This window comes from Bufo gargarizans, chromosome 3 (genome assembly GCF_014858855.1).
Source record: "Bufo gargarizans isolate SCDJY-AF-19 chromosome 3, ASM1485885v1, whole genome shotgun sequence".
Classification (NCBI taxonomy): Eukaryota; Metazoa; Chordata; class Amphibia; order Anura; family Bufonidae; genus Bufo; species Bufo gargarizans.
Window position 1 is genome coordinate 140802379 of NC_058082.1, and position 17656 is coordinate 140820034.

General features: G+C 45.9%; 1 protein-coding gene across 4 annotated transcripts in view; it reads right to left on the bottom strand.

Annotated features, from left to right (window-relative positions):
• DIAPH3 (diaphanous related formin 3) overlaps positions 1-17656 on the bottom strand; it is a 682618-nt gene that overhangs the window by 458938 nt on the left and 206024 nt on the right. For all 4 annotated transcript variants that reach the window (XM_044286187.1, XM_044286189.1, XM_044286188.1 and 1 more), the window contains one exon: positions 1084-1158. In XM_044286187.1, coding sequence (XP_044142122.1) covers positions 1084-1158 — 75 coding nt within the window. The remainder of the gene's footprint in view (positions 1-1083; positions 1159-17656) is intronic.

The window sequence follows — 17656 nt, forward strand, 5'->3', positions numbered from 1 at the left end:
ATCTATACAAATAAATAAATCAGTTCTAAGGTCACATTCACAAGGTGTCGTTTTGTTGATGCTTTTTCCCTGCACTTTATTAAAGGGACTTAGCATTTGTTAATCCGGTATATGAAAAATTGTGACCATTAGTAAAAAAAACAACAACACTATTATATTAAAAAAAAGGTAAGCGGTGTTGCCAACAATATACATCTTCTCTGATTGGCTACAGCAGTCACATTGTTTACGCACTTTAGCCAATCAGCGATAACTTGCAGCAAACTTCAATAGTGCTATCTTAAACTGCTGAGGTCAGGCTTCCTAGCCTGTCTCTTATCTCCCTGCATGGGCTTTTCTAACAAAGTGCTGTTTTATACGTATACCGTATTTAATGGAGCAGATTTAGGAAGTCTCTCTAACAGAAAAACTATTTGTGGGCCAATGCAACCAATCGCAACACAACTTTCATTTCACTACACTACAGAAAGCAGTGTATTGCGTAGTGGACTCTGCAAGCATGGGTGTAGCGTGCGTTACGTTGCACCAAGGGAAGGGTATTCAGGCTAAGTCTACACAACGACATTTGTCGCGCGACATTTTGTTGCACTAATGTCGCGCGGCAATTTTTATAATGGCAGTCTATGGTGTCGCACTGCAACATGCTGCGACTGCGACGCAACAGTCGCAGAAAATCCATTCGAGATGGATTTTTCTGCGACTGTTGCGTCACATGTTGCAGTGCGACACCATAGACTGCCATTATAAAAATTGTCGCACGACATTAGTGCGACAAATGTTGCACGACTTATTGTCGAGCGACAAATGCCGTCGTGTAGACCTAGCCTAAAGGCTATGACGCAACATGCCGAAGGTAGTCCATGTCTCTTATTAATATCCTGCAAATGCTTCCAAAATTAGTAATTTAATGTTCATGAAAAATGAAAGAAGTGACAGATAAGAGTCCATCATATTTTTTGCACAATGGGCATACAGGGGTCAGTGTGGTGACACCCATAGGAAAGTCATAGCATATCCAGGGGACAGAGTGGCAGCATTGCTAGTTCTACATGATTAAAAATGACAAGTGGAAAAATACATTACCGTTTTCCATCCACCATCCTTTCTAAGATGTCTAAAAGTAAACCAAGTCCATCATGACCAAAGCTTTCAACCCAACTGAAATAGAAAAGTAAAACACAACATAAATATACATTGATCATCTACAATTAAACAATGGTCAGAGAACCAAATACTTTGCAAGGACCCATAACTCCACTATACTAATAATACTTTACAAGCTTCTAACATTTAAGGCTACTTTCACACTTGCGTTTGGTGCGGATCCGTCATGGATCTGCACAGACGGATCCGTTCAGATAATACAACTGTCTGCATCCGTTCATAACGCCACATTCTTTAACAAAGCCAAGACGGATCCGTCTTGAACACCATTGAAAGTCAATTGAGGACGGATCAGTTTTCTATTGTGCCAGATTGTGTTATAGAAAACGGATCCGTCCCCATTGACTTACATTGTGTATCAGAACAGATCTGTTTGGCTCAGTTTCATCAGACGGACGTCTTGGTGTCAGCCTCCAAAGCGGAATGGAGACGGAACGGAGCCAAACTGATGCATTCTGAGCGGATCCTTTTCCATTCAGAATGCATTAGGGCAAAACTGATCCGTTTTGGACCGCTTGTGAGAGCCCTGAATGGATCTCACAAACAAAGCCAAAACGCCAGTGTGAAAGTAGCCTAACATGAATTTTGTGCACAGAAAAACGATAAAAAAAAAAAATCTAAAACATACAAAAGACAAATAAGATATTGACACGTGTATGATCATTCCTGCAGCACAATTCCCTAATACAGGGCTGGCCAACCTGAGGCTCTCCAGATGTTGCAAAACTACAACTCCCAGCATGCCCAGACTGCCAACAGCTATCAGCCTACAGCAGGGCATGGTGGGAATTGTAGTTTCACAACAGCTGGAGAGCCACAGGTTGGCCATGCCTGCGCCTAATATATAGCCAAAGCATTCTTAACAGTGTAACGAGACAGGTCTCCTCAACTAAAACACAATTGTTTTAGTTCAAAAACTATATAGTAAGGTGTGTATTATAAGTTGAGTAAGGTTAGTTTTACGCCGGCGTTATGAGTTCCGACAGGCTGCTCCATGCAGTGGTTTTTGCCCTGCCGAACCCCGGCTTATTTGCCGGGTAGCGCATGGATCTTCGCCACACCCCATTATAGTCAGTCAATGGGGCCGCAGGGATTGTGTTAACATCCGCGTATGCCGGAACTCAGAATGGTAGTGTGAAAGAAGCCTAAGGTCAATGATGCATTGTTACCGAAAACCATTGCCGATTCGGTGTTATAAAACACCCACCACTCAACCAATAAAACTGTGATATAGTCATAGATTTGCTTCTTTTGATGCTTCTGGCGCTTGATATTAAAGGGATTTTACGGGATTCTAATATGTCAGCGCAGCCTTCCCTTCATTGTTTACCTGCTCGACATCCCAGCCGTGAGCAGTCTAACTACAAGCCGTCCCATTCACTTCTATGGGACAGCTTCTTCCGGTTCAAGTGTACAGGTAGGAGCTGTCCCATTGAAGTGAACGGGACGGCTTGTAATAACACCTGCATTGTTAATGGCAAGCAAGTAAACAACGAAGGGACGGAGCGCAGCCTTCTCTTCAACCAACTGATCAGCACGGGGCCAGGTGTAGGACCCCCACTGATCTGATATTGATGACCTATCCTGCACATAGATCATTAATTTTAAGATCCCAGAAAACCCTTTTAATCTCTTAAAGACGCAGGCTAGTTCGGTATATAAAGCTGGACATTTTTTTTTTCTTTGGTTTTTAATCTCCGCATTTCAAAAGCCATAACATTATTATTATTATTATTATTATTATTATTATGTATCGACAGAGCCAGAGGAAGTCTTGTTTTATGCAAGGCAAGTTGTATTTGCCCCACATATGGCATCATTTTAGGGTACATCAGGTGAATTGTAGTACTAAATAGGTTTCCAACCAGTATGAGACCACCGACTCTGGAGGCAGAAGGCTCCTCATTGCCATACAAACCATATGAAGCACATTCCAAATAATTGGACCACAGTGAGGAATCTTGAAAAAAGCCTCCTCTCTAACATGTCTATACTGTATGTTTCAAATAATCTATTAAGCTGTGTCTATATCCTTCTAATGCTGTGGAAATCAAAGAAGTCTAGAAATGTACTACCACTGTTTTATACTGGCGTCTATAAAATGTTCTTACTGCAAATGAGGTCCTATCTGACTTGTGCAGCAGTCAGCAGTCTGCGGCTCTGCAGCTGTCATGGTTGTGTAGTTTTACTACAGGTTGCAGACTACTGCCCTGTTCTATTTCCCATCCTTGCCGTTTCCTTACTATTCTTTTCACTGATTTGGGCATGGAAATATTTTTATATACCTGTTAATACTGGAGGTCATCTATCAAGACAGACATTTCCTATTCCAGACTTGATATCCCCCTGTGCTCACGGTAATGTATATCCGCGTGACCATGGACCAGCCCACACCATGTTCCCGCCACTAACCTTTTTCAGAAAGTGGCAAGTGTGGCTCAGAAGTGGCATTTGCACAAATATTTTTGTGCAAATGCATTTTATAAAGAAGCAAATCTGTGACTTTTTGCACCAGCTTACTAGGGCAGAGTCTTCCTACTGTAAATAACCTCCTTTATGTACTCTACATAGACCATAACAACCATGAATAAGCCACTATACTAAGAGCATGAACACAATGTAATAAAATGATTCATTCATATGTCACACTTCTAGTTAGTAATTGACATTCTTGGCTTTTTGTGGCTGGTAAGCTGCTGTCCATGGTGCTAGTGTCAAAGTTATGCAGGGCATGCCATGTAGGAGGTCCCCAGTAAAAGCATGGACGCTGTTCATATCCAGAATACACAGGACTCCGCCGTAAGGTCAGGCATTTTTCCTTATGTATATAGCACTGACATATTCTTCAGGGGTTTACAGACCTCATTATCACTTGCTGCCTCCAATGCAGCTCACCATCTAAGTTCCCTAGGAGTATGTCTTTAGAGTGTAGGAGGAAACCCGCGTAAACACGGGGAGAACATACAAACTCCCTGCAGATGTTGCCCATGGTCAGATTCAAAACTAGGACCCCGCGATTAGTTGTGACAATTCCAAGCCAGGAGCAGTACGTACGTTACAGAAATATATCCTGATGGTGAAGTGAACAAAAAGGGTTTCCTTTGTCCTGGATCTTCCAGTCCCCAGAATCACTACTGCTGGGACTGACTGCACCTCAACAGCCTGGGGCTTAGCAGTATTAGTCCCGTTAAAGGGGTTAGCCGAGTTAATAAATGTATGCTAATAAGTCTTATAGTATTATATTAAACTATTTTGTAAATCACTTACATTAGCTATTTTGCTCTGTTTAGCCAGTTCACATTTGGGTCATGTGACCGCCGACATCATCAACCCTGCTCAGGCACTGACGTCTCGCTTACAAGCTTCTCCCTGCTTGAGGGTCACGCCGGTGTGTGGGGGAAACCCCCCACCGTGTGGTGTCAAAGGGTAAAGGGGATCAGCCGGGCCAAAAGCAGTAATAAGGGAGCAGGTCACCTCCTACCGCGTCCCTAATGCTCTCCCTGACTCCTCACTGTATGAGTGCACCCCGATGGTAGGACGACTCCTACTCAGGATACCTAGAAACCCTAAGTCGCCCTGGTAATCCCTCACTTAGGAAAAGGGAAGAGACAACCTGTTCATCCCAGTCATGGAGGAACAGGAGTCTATCTGAGGCCAGGCTGCAAGGAGAGGGGAACACATACAGCTATAGAGATGGCAGGTAAGCGAAACCTATAACAAACTGACTGGAACCCATGCACTAGTGCTGGTGTCCACACCAACATTAAGGACACAGCACACACCACAAACCACACAGGGACCCAGGACACCCATAGCTGAAATAAATGTGAGACACCATAAAAACATCTATGACCACAAGGGTGGCCCTCATTGGACAGATGGAATATGAAGGCCAGGAGGATAGCTCCAGCATACACCATGGCTGGAGTACCCCTCAGCTTCAGGCATCCAGCAGAGGATAAATAGCCCAAGCAGCCACACACACACACACACATAAACCCAGTGTTAATAAAACACTAGGAAGGGAGTTAACTCTTTCAACACCAGACAAGGGAAGGAAGCCACTTAAAGGGGAAGTGCACGCACAAGCATAGGAAGCTACACGTTGCCGCAGGCAACAACATGCGTGGCAACCATGTCACAGGCAATCACCCAGAAGGCCAAGACACTGCCACCGCATGCTCACACAGCAACACGTTGCCGCGGGCAACAGCAAGTGTTGCAACAGTGTCACAGCGCACACCATAGACCGTGACATTGAGGGAGTGGCCCGGCTCTGTAAACAAGACGTCCGAGCCTTTGGTGCCCGCCCCTCTCCTCACACAGCCTCGGCGATGGTAAGCGATCGCTCATGCGCGATACTTACCAGAGCCGAGGTGATAGATTTTCTCAGGGTATGTGTCTGGCTCCTTCCCTCACATGGGCCAGTTTACACATTATAAAATAAAATATGATCAAAAAGTCACACACACTCCAAAATGATATCAATAAAAACTACAGATTGTCCCGAAAATGACCCCAAACACAGCTCATTACATATGATGAAAAAAAAAAGTTTACATTTATTTTAAACTATGTAGACATGAAAAACCTATACATATGGAATATCGTTGTAATCGTACTGACACACAGAATGAAGGGCATAGGTCAGTTTTGCCACAAATGGAACGCTGTGGGAACAAAACCCGTAAAATGGTGGAGGAATCCAGTTTTTTTTTTTTCCCCCAATTCAACCCCATTTGGAATTATTTTTTCATGCTTCCCTGTAAGGCCTCTTTCACATGACGGATTGTCTCCGGATGCGTTCAGGGTGCATTCAATGAAACTTGCACCATTTTGCAAGCAAGTTTAGGCTACTTTCACACTAGCGTTCGGGCGGATCCGTTCTGAACGGATCCGCTCATATTAATGCAGACGGAGGCTCCGTTCAGTACGGATCCGTCTGCATTAATAACTTTAAAAAAATTCGCAAGTGCGCAAGTGCGAAAGTAGCCTGCGCGGATCCGTTCAGACTTTCAATGTAAAGTCAATGGGGGACGGATCCGCTTGAAGATTGAGCCACATTGTGGCATCTTCAAACGGATCCGTCCCCATTGACTTACATTGAAAGTCTGGACGGATCCGCACGCCTCCGAACGGCCAGGCGGACACCCGAACGCTGCAAGCAGCGTTCAGCTGTCCGCCTGTCCGTGCGGAGGCGAGCGGAGCGGAGGCTGAACGCCGCCAGACTGATGCAGTCTGAGCGGATCCGCCTCCATTCAGACTGCATCAGGGCTGGACGGCTGCGTTCGGGTCCGCTCGTGAGCTCCTTCAAACGGAGCTCACGAACGGAAACCCGAACGCTAGTGTGAAAGTAGCCTTAGTCAGTTCTGTCTGCGATTGCGTTCAGTTGTTCCATTTTTTTTCTGCATGGGTGCAATGAGTTTTAGGCCTCTTTCACACGGGCGTCAGTTTTTTTGCCCGGATAAGAGGCGGGTGCGTTGCGGGAAAATGCGCGATTTTCCCGCGCGAGTGCAAAACATTGTCATGCGTTGCACTCGCGTGAGAAAAATCGCGCATGTTTGGTACCCAAACCCGAACTTCTTCATAGAAGTTCGGGCTTGGGATTGATGTTCTGAAGACTGTATTAATTTTCCCTTATAACATGGTTATAAGGGAAAATAATAGCATTCTGAATACAGAATGCATAGTAAACCAGCACTAGAGGGGTTAAAAAAAAATATATATATAATTTAACTCACCTTAGTCCACTTGATCGCGAAGCTGGCATCTCCTTGTGTCTCCTCTGCGCTGAGCGGCTGAACAGGACCTGGGGTGAGCTGCTCCATTAAATACAGGTTAAGGACCTTCGATGACGTCACTCCGGTCATCACATGGTACGTCACATGATCTTTTACCATGGTGATTCACCATGGTAAAAGACCATGTGATGACCGGAGTGACGTCATCGAAGGTCCTTAACCGATATTTAATGGAGCAGCTCACCCCAGGTCCTGTTCAGCCGCTCAGCGCAGAGGCGACAGAAGGAGATGCCGGGCTTCGCGATCAAGTGGACTAAGGTGAGTTAAAAAAATTTAAAAAATAAATAAAAAATTAACCCCTCTAGCACTGGTTTACTATGCATTCTGTATTCAGAATGCTATTATTTTCCCTTATAACCATGTTATAAGGGAAAATAATAATGATCGGGTCTCCATCCCGATCGTCTCCTAGCAACCGTGCGTGCAAATCGCACGGCATCCGTACTTGCTTGCGGATGCCATCCGATTTTCACACACCCCATTCATTTCTATGGGGCCTGCGTCACGTTGAAATCGGACAATATAGAGCATGCTGCGATTTCAACTGAACGCACAAGTGATGCGTTAAAAACAACGCTCATGTGCACAGCCCCATAGAAATGAATGGGTCAGGATTTAGTGCGGGTGCCATACGTTCGCCGCACGAATCACACCCGCACGGAAAACTCGCCCGTGTGAAAGGGGCCTTAATGTGTTTTTCACATGCGTGATAAAAAACTGAATGTTTACAAACAACATCTCTTAGCAACCATCAGTGAAAAACGCATCGCATCCGCACTTCTGTATGCAATGCGTTTTTCACTTAAGCCCCATTTACTTATATGGGGCCAGGGCTGCGTGAAAAACGCAGAATATAGAACATGCTGCGTTTTTCATGCAATGCACAAGTGATGCGGGGGAAAAAAAACGCTTATGTACACAGACCCATAGAAATGAATAGGTCAGGATTCAGTGCAGGTGCTATGTGTTCACCTCACGCATTGCACCTGCGCAGAAAACTCGCTCGTGTGAAAGTGGCCTAAATGGTAGCATTAGAAAGTACAACTTGTCCTGCAAAAAATAAACTCTCATACAGCTATGTGAATGGAAAAAAAAAAAAGTTACGGCTTACGGAATATAGGGAAGAAAAACTAAAACTAAAACTAAAAAAAAAACAAAACTAAAAAAAATCCTAAGGGTTAAATGCCAATTTTAGTTGAACCAGAAAATGTATTGGGAGATTCATGGATCCAACACCTGTGGTGAATTTTGCCGTTAAGCTCCTTAGTGCAATAAGTACTGAAACATAGTTGGACATTTGCATATAATAAATATATATATATATATATATATATATATATATACATATACACACACACATACATACACATACACATACACATACATACACACACACATATACCGTATTTTTCGTCCCATAAAAGAGTGTGTGTGTGTGTGTGTGTGTGTGTGTGTGGGGGGGGGGGGGGGAGGGGGGGAGAATGTCCCTGCGTCTTATGGGGCGAATACTAATGAGCCGCTTCATTAGTACCGGAGGACCAGGAAGCGGTGAAGGCTTTATACTCACCACTTCCTGGTCCTCAGCTGTGCAGGGCTGCGCACAGCGTGTGGCGCTCTGTGAGGTAAGTGGGTTCTTTTATTTTATATTTATGAGGCAGACGGACACTTCTGGGGGCTGCTAAGAGAGGCTACTGGGGGCTGCTAAGAGAGGCTACTGGGGGCTGCTAAGAGAGGCTACTGGGGGCTGATAAAAGGCATGGGGCTCTCATCTTAGGTCTGAATGGGGGTCATTCATATTGGGGTCTGAGCTGAGGTTTGATCTGAGGTCTTATTAATATTGGGGATCTTATTGGGGCTGTTAGCTGAGGTCTGATTGGTGTTCTGACCTGAGATATAATGAATTTCATTTTCTTTTTTTCTTATTGTCCCCCTCTAAAACAGAGGTGAGTCTTATGTGCACTGTCTTATAGGGCAAAAAATGTGTGTGCGTGCGTGCGTGCGTGTGTGTGTAATATATATAAATATAAATATATATATATATATATATATATATATATATATATATATATATATACATACACACATACACACACACAAACTGAAGGCATGGGGAGGTGAGGGCAGCGCTGCACTCACCCCTCTTTGGTCTTCATCCAGGTTCGTCTATGACTTTACACAGTCACAGTGGGACCTGGAAGAAGCAGTGTGGCGAGTAGCGAGTCCTGGATCTCCAGCACCATCTGAGGCAGGTGAGGTAAATTTATTTTAACGTCTGATCTGAGGGCTGATGGAGATCTGATTTGAGGCTGATGGAGATCTGATTTGAGGCTGATGGAGATCTGATTTGAGGCTGATGGAGATCTGATTTGAGGCTGATGGAGATCTGATTTGAGGCTGATGGAGATCTGATTTGAGGCTGATGGAGATCTGATTTGAGGCTGATGGAGATCTGATTTGAGGCTGATGGAGATCTGATTTGAGGCTGATGGAGACTGGGGGGGGTCTGACCTGAGGTCTAATGAAGAACGTGGGTCCAATTCTTATTTTCCTCCTCCAAATTCTAGGTGTGTATAGTCCCAAAAAATATAAATTAGGTCATCAACCATTAGACTGATGTGGGTCCAAAGACTGGCACCCCACCGATCAGCTGTTTGAAGGCCCGTAGTGCTTGGGCAGTACACAAAGCACAGCACCAGGTACTGTATAGCGTCTGGATTGAACTTGCAAATCCAGATACATTCACTTGAATGAAACTTAGCAGCAGAAAGGCCATCTGAGCGATAGACAGGATGACACAGGCCGAGACCACCACCAGAGCCATGTTGGCCATTCCATCAGTGGTGGGGATGCCAGGAGTTGGACCCTCACAATCATATATCAATAAGTCAAATGATGCAGTAACTGAAAATGAAGATGTGAATTTCTGTATAAACGTTATTAGTAAAGGAGGTTTAATATCTATTTTAAAACAAAAAAACAAGTGATTCTGCAAAAAACACACCCTCATACATCCAAGTCAATTGGAAAATAAAAAATGTATTAGGTCTCTTTCACACGGATTAGGTCCGGATGCGTTCAGGGTGCGTTCAGTGAAACTCGCACCATTTTGCAAGCAAGTTCACTCAGTTTTGTCTGCGATTGCGTTCAGTTGTTCAGTTTTTTCTGCGCGGGTGCAATGCGTTTTGATGCGTTTTTCACGCGCGTAATAAAAAAACTGAAGGTTTACAAATAACATCTCTTAGCAACCATCAGTGAAAAACGCATCGCACCCGCACTTGCTTGCGGATGCAATGCGTTTTTCACGCAGCCCCATTCACTTCTATGGAGTTCAGTTTTTTCAGCGTGGGTGCAATGTGTTATGATGCGTTTTTCACGCGCGTTATGAAAAATGGAAGGTTTACAATATCTCTTAGCAACCATCGGTGAAAAACGCATCACATCCGCACTTCTCTATGCAATGCGTTTTTCACTGAAGCCCCATTAACTTCTATGGGGTCAGTGCTGCGTGAAAAACGCAGAATATAGAACATGCTGCGATTTTCACGCAACACAGAACTGATGTGCAAAAAAAAAAAAAAAAACGCTCTTTTACACAGACACATTAAAATGAATGGGTCAGGATTCAGTGCGGGTGCAATGCGCTCACGTCACGCACTGCACCCGCGCGGAAAACTCGCTTGTGTGAAAGGGGCCTTAAATTAAATCTAGGCCACGTTTGTAAGGGTTAATACGTTATACAAGAGGCAGTATTTCTTTCAAGCATTAATAATAATAATTATGGAGTGTCAACCTTCCAGTGTGAAGCCTCAGATAATCTCACAAAAGATTCGAAAATGTTTCATAGAACAGAATGTTCTCCAATTTACAAGCCTGTGTATTAAACCCTGAGCATTGTCATGAGGAACAATAATGGTGTTGGCATGAATAACCTTCTATGTGACAATACAGGACCGGAGCCAGACAGCGCTTAGAGCACTAAAAGCGTGTCAGCCGCTACGGAAAGGGCAGGTATTAGACCTTGTGAATGCAGATATGATCTCCTGGCATAGCGCTGGCAACCGCAATGTTTTGTGGACACATCACATATCTATACTGATAATTCAACAAGCATCCTTAATAGAAGTCATGAACATTAGAAATATAAGTAGGTGGAATAAATAAATAAAAAAGTGAAATTTATTGTATTTCAGTAGGGAGTTGAGGAGACTCGCATAGGAGGTTTTCCATATGCACTATTTGCTTAGATATGCTTGGATATATTCTAGTCCTTGCCACCTCTGCACACTGGCTTCACCTTCACCATGTGCCACCTCTGTACACTGGCTTCACCATGTGCCACCTCTGTACACTGGCTTCACCATGTGCCACCTCTGTACACTGGCTTCACCATGTGCCACCTCTGTACACTGGCTTCACCATGTGCCACCTCTGTACACTGGCTTCACCATGTGCCACCTCTGTACACTGGCTTCACCATGTGCCACCTCTGTACACTGGCTTCACCATGTGCCACCTCTGTACACTGGCTTCACCATGTGCCACCTCTGTACACTGGCTTCACCATGTGCCACCTCTGTACACTGGCTTCACCATGTGCCACCTCTGTACACTGGCTTCACCATGTGCCACCTCTGTACACTGGCTTCACCATGTGCCACCTCTGTACACTGGCTTCACCATGTGCCACCTCTGTACACTGGCTTCACCATGTGCCACCTCTGTACACTGGCTTCACCATGTGCCACCTCTGTACACTGGCTTCACCATGTGCCACCTCTGTACACTGGCTTCACCATGTGCCACCTCTGTACACTGGCTTCACCATGTGCCACCTCTGTACACTGGCTTCACCATGTGCCACCTCTGTACACTGGCTTCACCATGTGCCACCTCTGTACACTGGCTTCACCATGTGCCACCTCTGTACACTGGCTTCACCATGTGCCACCTCTGTACACTGGCTTCACCATGTGCCACCTCTGTACACTGGCTTCACCATGTGCCACCTCTGTACACTGGCTTCACCATGTGCCACCTCTGTACACTGGCTTCACCATGTGCCACCTCTGTACACTGGCTCCACCATGTGCCACCTCTGTACACTGGCTCCACCATGTGCCACCTCTGTACACTGGCTCCACCTTCACAATGTGCCACCTCTGTACACTGGCTCCACCTTCACAATGTGCCACCTCTGTACACTGGCTTCACCTTCACAATGTGCCACCTCTGTACACTGGCTTCACCTTCACAATGTGCCACCTCTGTACACTGGCTTCACCTTCACAATGTGCCACCTCTGTACACTGGCTTCACCTTCACAATGTGCCACCTCTGTACACTGGCTCCACCTTCACAATGTGCCACCTCTGTACACTGGCTCCACCTTCACAATGTGCCACCTCTGTACACTGGCTCCACCTTCACAATGTGCCACCTCTGTACACTGGCTCCACCTTCACCATGTGCCACCTCTGTACACTGGCTTCACCTTTATAATGTGCCACCTCTGTACACTGGCTCCACCTTCACAATGTGCCACCTCTGTACACTGGCTCCACCTTCACCATGTGCCACCTCTGTACACTGGCTTCACCTTTATAATGTGCCACCTCTATACACTGCCTTCACCTTCACAATGTGCCACCTCTGTACACTGGCTTCACCTTCACAATGTGCCACCTCTGTACACTGGCTCCACCTTCACAATGTGCCACCTCTGTACACTGGCTCCACCTTCACAATGTGCCACCTCTGTACACTGGCTTCACCTTCACAATGTGCCACCTCTGTACACTGGCTCCACCTTCACAGTGTGCCACCTCTGTACACTGGCTTCACCTTCACAATGTGTCACCTCTGTACACTGGCTTCACCTTCATAATGTACCATTGCTATACAGATAAGGCTACTTTCACACTCACGCTTTGTGCGGATCCGTCATGGACGGATCCGTTCAGATAATACAACCGTCTGCATCTGTTCAGAACGGATCCGTTTGTATCATCTGCAACATAGCCAAGACGGATCCGTCTTGAACACCATTGAAAGTCAATGGACGGATCAGTTTTCTATTGTGCCAGATTGTGTTGGTGAAAACAGATCCGTCCCCATTGACTTACATTGTGTATCAGAACGGTTCCGTTTGGCTCAGTTTCATCAGACGCACATAAAAACGATCCAGAGCGGAATGGAGATCCATTCAGAATGCATTGGACCGCTTGTGAGAGCCCTGAACGGATCTCACAAACGGAAAGCCAGAACGCGAGTGTGAAAGTAGCCTTAAAGACACTAGCTCTCCTGCAAACAGTAAAAAGAGAGACTGTTTCTAACCAATTATTTTCTTTTGGATTCAGAAAGCAGTTAAAAGCGCTATCCCATGATTAACGCAACATCATATAGTACATGACAATCTCTTTCTGACAAAGCTAGAACCAGTCCTGTACCTCACATGGATCCAGAGATCTCCACATTCACTGCTCTGCTGGATTATATTCAGGCTGGCAGCTCAAGGGGTTGTGTCCTTTCTGCTGGAGCGCTCTCTCTGTAACTACTTCTAAAGCCTCGTCAGTGTTTTAGTCAGTGATTTCCATCAGTGATTGTAAGCCAAAACCAGGATCGGAGCCTCCACATAAGATATAAAGGAATAAAGATCTGCACCTCTTCTGTGTTTAGAACCGTTCCTGGTTTTGGCTCAAATTCACTGATGGAAATCACTGACCGAACACTGACGTGTGAATGAGACATAACAGAGGATACAATGGGTTGCAGTTCTGGAATTTCATACCAGTGCGATTTAACCAACTGTGTTTTTCAGCATTTTTTGTGCCACTTATGTTTTTCAAGGAATATCAAGGAATTACTTATACTTTCCATTCTCAATGGATCTATTTCTGGCTTTGACTAAAAAAAAAGCTGCATCAAAAACTGCAGTGGTATTCGAAAAAATAAATAAAAAATAGTGTGAAACTGCCCTTAACTATTTAATAACCGGTGTCAGAAATGTACATGATGAGCAGCAAGCTGTTAAAGCGAGACGGAGATCTCATTTGCGTTATCAGTGCGGTATCCATACATCTCTGCTCCTGCGGGATTGGAACTGAACTTGTAATAGTTTCATCGCTTGTAGACTATACTGCAACAGTCTTGCATTGTACTGCACTGGGAGTGTACTGCTATCCTGCTACACCATGCCCCTAACAGGTCATGATGGGTACAAGATGGCAGGACTGGGGGGCCTTCAATGGGCTCTCAAGCACCAGGACTGATGGAGATGTTCCAGGTGTTACTGACCATCCCACCCACTACAAATGGGGGGTTAGGTGTATAACTGTCACGGTCACTCCCAGGCAAGGTGTTAGAAGGTCGGAGAGGCTGTCTGCATGTGATGTCATCTGACAGCCTCTTTTAATTTCGCTTTGTTGTTGATGGTAATGACCACACCTCTAGTCAGGTGCAGCATAGTGGTCATTACTATAAGTCTGGCTACTCCCTTCACTACTTACGGTGTATAGCTTCATTTGCAAGTGGAAGAGCTGGTGTGTGTTGTCTCCTCTGGTGTTCCTGCTCTTTCTTCTACTTCAGGAAGTTAAGTGTCTCATTCCTTTGTATTGTGTTGTTTCCCCTGCCTTCTGGTATCTGGTCTGGGTCAAGACCCCCTTTTCCTTCTGCTTAAGGAACGGGTCATCTTTGGGCCCTAACACTATCTCAGGGCATTTACAGGGTAAGTCAGGCTTTAGGTTCCAGTGAATGAACAGCCCTACCACTGAGGTCCATTCATTCGGTTAGCTGTAAGGGCTAGGGTTAGGAATCATTAGGTGGTGACCTTTTGCCTCTCTCTAGCTCCCCCCACTCTTGTGTTTGGTGTGGTGTTCCCTCCCACACCTCGTCATGACAATAATGGCTGTACTGATGATATACCAGGCCACCACTGTATCGCTTGCAGTGCTGGTAAACATGGTGGCGCCGGGGCACAAGAGCCCCCCTTCACAGCATTCTCAGAGCATTGCACTGAATGGTCCGCCAGCTTGCTTAAACTGACCAATCAGCAGCCTCCTTACTAATGACGACGCTGCTTACTGTAAGGAGCTTTGTTATTGGATGTTTCCGGCTCCTGCAGTGCTTTGGTGCTACCGGTAACATTCATAGCGCACAGGGAAAGTCTTATATGTATTTAGAGGCATCAGACCTTCTTAGAGAGTAAAATTACCTGTACAGGCAGCTGACGTTTGTACTGGCCTTATTGCGACCCCTGGATGGTAGCCAAACTACTACCTAGTCAAACCACAATGGTTCCTGGTCTGTTGCTGCCACCAGCTGGTTTCCACGTCTGCTCCTGGTGAAGTCAGTTCAACTACTCTAGGTGTGTTTCAGCTCTGCTTCATCACTGCTCTGCATTAGGGCTCATGCACACGACCACATGTACCGTAGGCGGACCACAAAATACATACAACCGTGTGCATTCCTTATTTTGCGGAACGGAACAGCTGGCCCCTAATAGAACAGTCCTATCCTTGTCCGTAATGCAGACAATTATAGGACATTTTTTTTTTTTTTTGCAGAACGGAAATACGGACATACGGAAACGTAATGCACACGGAGTAACTTCCGTTATTTGCAGACCAATTGGAATGAATGGTTCCGCATAGTCCACAAAAAAACTGAACGGACAGATAAAGAAAATACGTTTGAGTGCATGAGCCCTTACACAGCACTACTCCTGTCTTGTTAATGCCTTACCATCTGCCACTCCAAGTCAAGCCGGTTGTGTTGCCTGTATGACTGCACTCCTCCCTGTGTTAATGTAGGTAGGTTATTCTGCATTGCATGATTATTACACACCGACTCTGCTATTCCGTACTTAAGTTACGCTATCCTGAGTTGCTACTGTAAAGACATTTCAACTACAGACCTGCTACCTAAGCATGCTTGTTTCCTCTAGACTCTGCACCAAGTTGGCTCTTATGTTGCCATTGCAAGGTGTGCAAAAAGATTTAGGACAAATAGATCGATCGTTAAGCGGTTTAACATTAAAATACGGTGATTAATTGAGGGGGAGAGGGGGACAACAGCTGATTTTGCAGGGGAAAGCTGTGAGGCTGTTGTGGTTAATAGGGGAGCATCCTGTAGCAGCCAGTGACAGGTTGAGCAGCCATCTCCCATGTGTTGAGCTAGGAGACTAGTAACATAGTAACATAGTACATAAGGCTGAAAAAAGACATTTGTCCATCCAGTTCGGCCTGTCATCCTGCAAGTTGAGCGGGGACCAAAGAGTTAAAGGGGTTCTGCAGTTTGTTTAAACTGATGATCTATCATCTGGATAGATCATCAGCATCTGATCGGCGGGGGTCTGACACCCGGGACCCCCGCCGATCAGCTGTTTACTGCTGGCCCAGTGACGTCACAACTATTATCAACTTGCCTGGGCGCGGCTAAGCTCTGTTCACTTGAATGGAGCTTAGCCCCGCCCAGGCCAGTTGATACTAGTTGTGACATCACTGGGCTTGCGGTAAACAGTGAGAATACCACGGCGCTGCTGGAGCACCGCCGCCTTCTCAAACAGCTGATCGACGGGGGTCCCAGGTGTTGGACCCCCGCCGATCAGATGCTGATGATCTATCCAGATGATAGATCATCAGTTTAAACAAACTGCAGAACCTCTTTAAGTAATGCTTCTTTTATTTTAACCCAATCTGCTCCATATATAAAAATGTGATCCCATTCATGGTCCTAATATCACAAGAAAAAGAAAGTGAAAAAATTTGAAGGGAGCCTGTCATGAACTTTATGCTGACCTCACTAGGGATTTCAGGGGTGTGTCACTCAAGAGCTAAAAGTAAGTGGCTGCCGAGAACCAGCATCATAATCATTGCAGCCCAGGCCTTGAAAAGAGTCACCTCTACCTGCGCAGAGTCACCTCTACCTGCGCAGAGTCACCTCTACCTGCGCAGAGTCACCTCTACCTGCGCAGAGTCACCTCTACCTGCGCAGAGTCACCTCTACCTGCGCAGAGTCACCTCTACCTGCGCAGAGTCACCTCTACCTGCGCAGAGTCACCTCTACCTGCGCAGAGTCACCTCTACCTGCGCAGAGTCACCTCTACCTGCGCAGAGTCACCTCTACCTGCGCAGAGTCACCTCTACCTGCGCAGAGTCACCTCTACCTGCGCAGAGTCACCTCTACCTGCGCAGAGTCACCTCTACCTGCGCAGAGTCACCTCTACCTGCGCAGAGTCACCTCTACCTGCGCAGAGTCACCTCTACCTGCGCAGAGTCACCTCTACCTGCGCAGAGTCACCTCTACCTGCGCAGAGTCACCTCTACCTGCGCAGAGTCACCTCTACCTGCGCAGAGTCACCTCTACCTGCGCAGAGTCACCTCTACCTGCGCAGAGTCACCTCTACCTGCGCAGAGTCACCTCTACCTGCGCAGAGTCACCTCTACCTGCGCAGAGTCACCTCTACCTGCGCAGAGTCACCTCTACCTGCGCAGAGTCACCTCTACCTGCGCAGAGTCACCTCTACCTGCGCAGAGTCACCTCTACCTGCGCAGAGTCATGGTTATTCCTAATCTCCTGCCCATCTGCTGATGACTGGCAGTTCTCTCCTAGAGAGAAAGGGAGAAAACTATATAGAAGCCTGTCAGTCATCAGCAGGTGGGCAGGAGAGCAGGACTTCATGAATAACCAGGACT